Source organism: Phoenix dactylifera, chromosome 5 (assembly GCF_009389715.1).
Source record: "Phoenix dactylifera cultivar Barhee BC4 chromosome 5, palm_55x_up_171113_PBpolish2nd_filt_p, whole genome shotgun sequence".
Taxonomy (NCBI): domain Eukaryota; kingdom Viridiplantae; phylum Streptophyta; class Magnoliopsida; order Arecales; family Arecaceae; genus Phoenix; species Phoenix dactylifera.
In genome coordinates, this window is record NC_052396.1 from 10919016 (window position 1) to 10927707 (window position 8692).

Genomic DNA, 8692 nt, shown 5'->3' on the forward strand with positions numbered 1-8692 from the left:
TGCAGCAGCTGCTAGCCAGCATATGAATTTACAGTTATTTTCCTCATATATTCTGGTGTCAACTGATGAAATTGTTCTAAACTGCATTAGAAATATAACTAAGTTGAGTGTCTCTAACCTGCAATGCCTGTTTCAGAAACTCTTGGTGAATCATTTCTTACAAGGTTTCCTTATATAAATCCCCTCTCAGCTCATGCTATACTTTCATCTGGTAGTGTCTTTGTTGAGTTTCTGGAGCGGTCGCACATGCGCAGAATTTGAGCTAAGGTTTGCCATACCAGTCAGTATCGTACCATACCAGCATACCATACTAGGTGGACCATACCAGACGTCCCACACTATACTAGAACTGGTATTGAACTGGTATGCAGTCTCGTACCGTACCGACACTCGATACGCCTTGCCGTCTCGTACCATACCGATCCTCGGTATGCCTTGTTGTCTCATACCATACTGCATAGCGATACTGTAATAGATGGTATGAGTATGGGGTTCGGTACCGAGATGGCGAGCCTTGATTTGAGCTATTTCAAATTATCCTGTATCTGATGAAAGCATCTCTAGTCAGTGCTCTATGTAGATACAGGGAGAGGGGGGAATCTATATCCATAATGATAGAAAGTTCCTCCTATTCAGATAGTAGTAGCAGACCATTGCAGTCACCAAGAAAAAGACGGAGGAATGCCTTTCGAGCCTTTGTCATGCCTATCAAGGATCCCTTCTCTGCTGAGCCACTAAATGAAGAGATGGAGCTGCCTTAAGCTTTCCAGCCATATCAGTTGAGAAATTTTTTCAACATCCAGATTAAATTGTAAAAGACTGAGGGCCATAGGTAAATGGGGAGTGAATACCTCAATAATAAGTAATCATTGATAGAGATGATTATGAGCCTCTCAATGAAGATTTCGGTGATGAAATCAATGATTATAGTTACACTTTGGCTGAAAAGTTTATTCCCAAGTCAAAAATGTCAAGCTTCTTAAGGATATGAGAACTGAAAATTGAGCCAAGAGTCAGAAGTTTTGTTCCTACCAGCAGAGAAGTGTTTAACACCAACAGTCATTGTACCTTCCCAACCTCTGTAGACTTCAACCATGATTTAAAATATATTTATATACTTCTTTAAAGGATAAAAATCTAATTCTGAATGATGAAATCAACAAAAAAAATACAGCCATAGACTTCAGCAAAGTTGATCTACTTGTCAGAGAGCAAGAATATTAGAAAGAGGATTTTGTGCAGGACTGCACAAGAAATCTTCTTTGTTTATCAACTCAAGAAAGATTGACACCCCTTTAAGGTGAGAATCCATACTCAAGTGCAAATCAATCATCCAGGCTGCAACAAGGCCCTGGATGGACAATTGATCTCCTGCGTGGAGTCAGAAGAGCAGAAAGCATCAGCAAACCTTGTCATGCAATACATGTTTCAATTGTACTAGGAGTTCAAATTAAATATACACCTTCAAAAAGTCAAATCCCCTCTATCATTGACAGTTACAGATATCAAGGAGGTTCCCAAACAAAGAAAACTGCCAAGCAGAAGTGGAGGAAGGATATTAAAGTACAGACAAGTTCAAATAGTGAGGAAAAGAGTAAGTCATCCCTCATAATTCCAACATGGACCCTCATTGACAAGAGAGCAAGACAGGTATATATTCGTGTTACCCTAACTGGTTTTGATATTGTTGGTTGATAATTTGTATGGTGTGAATAATGTTATTTGATAAAAATGCTACAGCATCTGTCTTTCATGAGAAATGGAAATGAGAAACAAAGCAAACTGGTCTGGAGAAACAGAAACAACCCTGCTACAGATTGTAACTACAGGAACGATAGCAAGAGGAAGGTCAATTGAGTGTTCTCTGGCATACTGATGCAGTTATCAATGTACTTTTAATAGATGTTGCTAGTTTCTGTCATTTTAGCTACTGTAGTGCAAGAGTAAGGTCCTATGTGTAAAACTGTAAATGATCTGTAATTGTTTGTAAGTTCCTTTTATGGGACGTGAAGTTCTCTGGTGATGGTTGTGTCTGATTAACACTTAATATGCAACCGGGAAAGCCAAAGTTGACCCAAAAAGGAAAATAAGTCAGATGAAATATTTTGGCTTATTATTATATGTAGATATTGTCTACCACCAAATTTGTAAAATGTTGATATTCAGGCTTGCACTTAAAGTGAAACCTTGAAAGAAGAACACAATATCATACATTTCTTTTAAGCACTCCAACATCAGTGTAGGACTTTGTATGCCACTCAATCAAATTTAACTGGAACTTGTACATTTTCCAACATAAAAAGCATATATAACATCCAAATGGAAAAAAGAATATATATGGATGTACACGCTATACATCTCCTGACAAGCCCTAATTGCCTTGCAAGTCCTGGATCTGCCATCTGGTGCATGCAGTTGCTTGCCTATACAGGAAACACAATCTCAAGTAAACTAAATTGTACAACACTAATTCTTCAAAGCGTTTTTTAGAGTCCGGATTGTTTTCACAAGCTGGTGCCTTTCACCTTCTACTTCTGCGAACTTGAGACTTATTTCAGAATATCTTTCTTGCATTTCTTTTAGCTCAGCTTCCATTGACCAATTTCGTTTTTTCAGTGCTGCCATTTCACTTAATGTCTCGGCTATCTTGTGTTGATCACAGCTACAAGAAACAAAGCTTCCTCCTTTCTCAGAATTAGCTCCATTGTTGCTGCAGAAATGTTGAAAATTTGTGAGGACAGTATGAAAACTTCTTCAGTTCTTATTCAAGGTCCTTTCAAAAGCATTTTATGTAAAATACCAGCAAATATTGACCATAATTTACCTTATGACTGGTTCTTTACTAGCACCATTTATTTCATGTCTACATTTTTTATCTCCCATCCTGGGGTATCGATCATGATGCTCACTGTTTTTGATATTGTCAGTGCTGACAAACTTCAAGTTCTTACCGTAATCCTTTCTGTTCTGCATAATGCAATCAACCCATGATTAGTACTTAAAGAGTTAAAGAAAGCATAGTTTTATAGTTCATTGACTTAGATTTTGTCTAGAGTATACTAAAGTGAGATACCTGTACTTGGGCAATGTTGAAACTTTCAATATTTGTTGGTATGACCTCATCTTCAAGCACATTTCCTGTCTGTTTGTTAGAGAGATAGCCCTAACATCAATCAAGTATGCATTAGGAACTTGAAACCAGCAAATTAAAGATTTCTATTTGGAATCCAATGAGCTATATATTTTCAAATGAGTTTACTTACAAAGTTGTAGACATGCTTTGTTTGTTGAAATTAGATACTGTTTTAATTTTCATATAATGTCAGGCTATATGTAAAGAATAACATCTGCATCTTCATGCCTATTGATAATTCTTGTGAGGGGGAAAAGAAACCCTGGACATTGAGAGGATTCCATGCAATTTTCTTTGAAGCAGTTTTGGATATTGATTCTTGACAAGAATTTTTTCCTTTTTTGAGAAACAATTCTTATGGAGTACCATGCAAGTGCCAAACTTTTGGCTAATTTTAATATTATGTAGACTACAACTAAAAAAGACAGGTAGAATATAGAAGTGTGTTTGTGAATGCATTAATATGCATGCATATGTCTGTGTGTATTGTGTGTGGCTATGCATGTGCATGCTTTGATGCATCTTTGTGTGCTTGCAGAAGAAGCTAAGATTGCTAGCAGCTTCTTTAGAGCCATGAGCTGCTAGACCAGATCATTAAGCCATGTTCATTACAATTGCATTTGTTGCCACATTGCTGACCTCAAGTTTTCTCTCCATACTGGTGATCATGTCCTCCTTCTTCTGAAGGTCACTCCTTAAGTCAGAAACTTGTTTCATCAGGTTCTCTTTTTCCAGGAGATCTTCAGACAAGGAAATTTTCAAATCACTGATTTGTACTTTAAGGATTTTTGCCTCTGAATTTAGCATTCTAATCATTGTCTCTTTTTGATCCTTTACATGCCTCAGTTCATTCGATTCTGCCAGTGATCTATTTACTTCCTCCTTCAATGATGTGATTTCTCTCGCAAGCAGATCTCGTTCCAAATTTTTGTCTTGCAACAGCTTCTCATTTACTTTAGTTGAAGTCTTCAATAGTTCCATCCCGGCTACCAATTTTTCTTTCTGTTCTATCTGTTCAGCAAGAAGATTTTTCTCCCTTTTAAGCTCTTCAATCTCAGCTCTGAGTAACAGCATTTCTTCTGATGAAGCTTTTGTCCTTGCTTCATCATATTTCTTTTGCTTCTCAAGCTCCTCACGTTTATCTTTGAGTTCCATGAGTTGCCTATCCGTTTCCTTTGATTTGAAACCTATCAGGTTTAGTAGCTGTTGCGTTTTAACACAGTACTGGCCTTTTACTGATACAAGCTCTTCGCTAGTTCTCTGTAACAGTTCTTCCATATGGCTTTTTTGCAAACGCAGTTCACTAGCTTCATCTAGTCTTTGCATGACTAATTTCTCATTTGCATGAAATGTGGATATCATTTGTTCAGAAAGCCTTCTAAATTCCTCTTGGAGCTGTTCAGCAGTGCTAGCAGTGTTCCATCTTGTCTCCCTCAATGTCTCTTCTGCTTTTATGGCTCTTTTCTCTTGCTCTACCTTGGCTAGTGTTAGAGTTGCTATATCTGCTTCAAATGCTTCAGCCTGACTCTGAAGTTCTTTCTCCAAACTCTCTACATGGGTTTCAAGGTCGTTGATTGTGGCTAAGTGTACTGAACATTCGTACTGCATCCTGAGTTGTTCTCGCAGCTGTGTTTGCTCCAGCTTTGAAGATATATCATGGTTTTCCTGTTTCAAAATTTCATACTCCAGAGCGAGCTGTTCCATTTGTATTTCTAAGTCTTCACGATCTTTCTTGTACAACTCTACTTCACTGTTAAGATCTTTGATCTTCTTTTCCAGTGAAAATGCCACTTTCATATCATCACCCTCCTTTACTAATGCATCCAATGCATATTGCTTTTCGCTATCATGTTCAGAAGTTTTTTTGAGTATCTCTTGTCTATATTCGGAATTCTGCAGATGCGAGAATTTGTTTCCAAATTCCAATTTTTGGAAATGCCCATTGATTTCCTCCTTGATATCCACTTTGCTGCATTTGTTGGAGGAGATTTCCCTGTTTTTATGTTCCAACAGTTCATCCAGATCTCTGACAGCGAGTAGCAGCTCAGAGTTGGCTTCTTGTGTCTTCTGCAGTTGCAACCGGAGATTTGCATTCATATTATTCTCATAATTCAGCTCTTTCTTAATTTCTTCAAGCATCGAACATGGATCTTCTCCATCGGGCTGTAACTTATTTATAAAATTTTTATCATCGTTCATTCTTTTCTGGGAGAGCTTGAGTTCCTCACATTCCCTTCTGAGTGCATCTCTTTCCTCTTTTAGGCTACTTATTTCTGTTGAAAGATCTTGTCCTCGTCTGTTCTCCTTAACAATTTGCTTTCTGAGAGTCTGCAGTTCCAGGTCTGATACTTCTACCTTTCTTGTCAAAGAAACAATATCATTTCTTAGTTTCTCAAGGGTTTCATCTGGGTCCTGCAATCTCTCTCTCATCCCAGCCTCTTCTGAATTGTTTGTTGACCCATCAGTGCTTCTATCAGGAGCTGAACTTCCAGACCAGTCACTCGAACTGGTCATCAGCTTTTGAGGAGTATCACTGTTGCTGAGAAGTGACAGCAAGCCAGGTGAGTCCTGATGGATGTTCTTATGATTGAATCCATTTTCTTTTGCTGTATATACTGAACTAGTATCTGAGCCTAATGCTGATACAGCATCAAAGCTGTGAGATTTTCTGAGGTTGTCATTCGAATCATCAGGAAGGGGCAAGTTTCTGCTAGATGAAAATTTTAGTTGTCCTTGGCTGTCTATTATCGAGGTGTCCTGGAAAGGTGAAAACAGAAATTTCAGAATTTCACTGAGCGCTGCATGCAAAAATGATGATAAAACTGAATAAACTATATTCCATCTTTCAATCTAAGCATTCTCTTGAACCTGAGAACTATATGCCTCATTTTCTATCTACTGCTTGAATTGTGTTGACTCAAGGAAGTTCAAAGAATGAAGCCATTTTTATTGAATGCAGTAAGATTGGGGACTATAATACATTTTCAAATGTAACATTTAATTTTTCACTTGACCATCATATATTCTGTTTCATGACTAAACTAATACAGGCTCAGATTTTACAAAATATATGCACAGCAGAAGGTGGTGAGATATACTTCACAGCTGACTGTGGATCATGAAGTTAAATTTTCATCATAGATAGATGTCAATGATACATACAAGCTTGCATTTTTCTTCTACCTTCAACAGTGAATTTATGCATTACTAAACATATTTATCTTATTGAAGCATTTAGCATCATCAGTCTTTACTTGTTAAGTTAGTGATTTGATATACTCAAAAGATTCATATACTCAAATAGATTTGGCCCTACTTCCACAGAGTTGATGCTGTTTGTGCCTTCGATAGCTTTGGAGACTTCCTCTTCATCGCACCTGCTTAACTCGCTCAGCAATGTTCTTTGTTGCTGTCTGACTGTTGTATCTCCACTTTCACTAGTTTCTCTAAATAATCCGGGAAATGACCATAAAACCAACCAACCGATAAGCAAAAATCCCTTAAAACAGGAAAAGTAAATCTCTGATACACTAATTTATGAGCAGTCAGACTGTTACCTTCCCTCACCATCACCCTGCAATCTGTGCACCGTAACCTGTCATTTGAGTAATAAACCAATATCAGAAATTGTATAATTAACAGCCAAATCTACCTTCCCTCACCATCACCCTTCCCACTCCTTTTTTTTTATTATTGATAGTGGGGTTGGGGGCAATGTGATAGGATTTAAAACATATCGCTACGAAAATAAATATTGGGCAGTCTTACAGTTTGATCAGTTATTTATATCAGGCCATAATCTGGTGGAAGCTTGTGATATCTAGGAAAATGCAGTACCAGATAACAAATGAGAAATGAATGCAATGAACTCAAAAATTGGGAATGCTGGGAATGCTGACATGCAATATAGCTCCTGCGTCCGATGCCTTCAGAGGGAGAGAAACAGAGGAGGGCTTAAACACTTCAGCATAATCTGCCATATTAATGGTGACTTCTCCCAGGACTTCAGCTTTGGTTGATCCCTGTAAGGCCTTAAGAAATCAATGACATTTGTAAGAACTGTACTATAGCAATCAGAAGGATCCTTCATACCATTGTTGAGACAAGAAATCGGTATACTTTCTCATTGATCCTTCCAGTTTTTGGATCGCGGACTAATCTCACAGTTTCATAGATTGGATTTGCCCAGCGACAGGTCCCGTCGGTCGCCGCAACCTTCTCTGATTTCGCAGTTGGTCTTCCAGTATCTACAGGAACCAAGGTTACCATGATCATCTCCCATCCAGCCCGCGGTACCTAAAGAGATCAACAGAACATAAACCAGAAGAGATTCATGTAGATCCTTGATCTCAAAATACATCTTTGAATCATAAAGAATCATATCTCAGCCAAATTCTGGCAGTAAAAAGGAAATATAAAACTAGTCCATTTAGAAGTGTACATTTCTGGCATCAGTGAGACTTGACTAAGATTTAGAAATTAAACATTGATGATTGGAATACCTGGGTTGCCTGGAACTGGAATTTGAACACAGCTTTGATCTTGTTCTTCTCGCTCCGCCATCTCGCCACCTTAAACATCTTCCCCGGTCAGCCTCCGGCGTTGCAATGCAGGAAAATTACCTCATCCCCTCCTATAAATGACCATGCATTACAACATACAGAAACTAAGAGGGCTGAGACGGCCTCTATGTCCTCCTCTTTCCTTCTCACTCCACCTGGAGAAAAAACAAGAACAAGAGAGAGACAGAGCCTTGTGGCAGAGAAAAGAGGGAGTATTGGAAGTGGTTGGAGTTCAGATATTAAACACCACACATACCTGTGGAAGGGGAATATGGCGGCTGGGTGAGAGAGCAGGAAAACAGCAAGCAAGCAGATCTGAGGACTCCACTCTGTTTCTGGCGAAGTTTTTTCTATTGTTGGAGCAGAGTGGTATAAAATAACGCAAAGTTGAAACATTAAGAAGCTTCTGTAGAAAAAAATAGATGCATCGCAATGTAGCTCCAATTAAAAGATGAGCAAATTAATGGGAGGGAGTGGGTTGGGATGATAGAAGATGTCAGCTGCTGAGTTGCGTAAGACTCACAGTAAGCAAAAGAGCTTCTTGTTGTGAGGGGCCGCGTGGACGTGCAGAGAGAGGCCAGTGGGGTCCTGATTTCCTTAGAGTGTGGGGTTGGTCCTTTTTGAGAGCCTTTGCAAGGACTAGATTGGATGCTGGTCCTTTGCATCCCTGATCAGGATGTAGAGTATGATCAGAACCATCCATCCAATGGGACTTTTCATATGTCTTTTGCATTGTTTTCCGACTCCAATTGAATACAGCTCACCAAGGTTAATATTTCGCGTATCTTGTACCTCAAAACTCTGTTATAAGGACATCCCTCAATAAGAGAAGGTGAAGATGCCACGATCAAGAATCTTATCCAAAAAAAAAAAACTAAATAGATGATATTTTTTAAATTTATTAATTTTATATAAATACTTAAAATCTTTCTGATAAATAACTAATGTGGAATTAAATATATGTCTGCACGGTCTTTATATATTTTTCTTATTTAAG

General features: G+C 38.3%; 1 protein-coding gene across 1 annotated transcript; it reads right to left on the reverse strand.

Moving 5' to 3' along the window:
* Positions 1–2093: 2093 nt before the first annotated feature.
* Positions 2094–8202, reverse strand: LOC103710301 (interaptin-like). Its single transcript, XM_039126988.1, has 10 exons — positions 7952–8202; positions 7636–7850; positions 7226–7429; positions 7004–7155; positions 6786–6812; positions 6450–6579; positions 3773–5890; positions 3074–3163; positions 2825–2967; positions 2094–2710 (listed from the first exon to the last, which is right to left on the reverse strand). Exons 2-10 carry the CDS (start codon positions 7711–7713, stop codon positions 2467–2469), a joined length of 3186 nt encoding a protein of 1061 aa, XP_038982916.1. The 5' UTR covers positions 7714–7850; positions 7952–8202; the 3' UTR covers positions 2094–2466.
* Between the last annotated feature and the right edge of the window lie 490 nt (positions 8203–8692).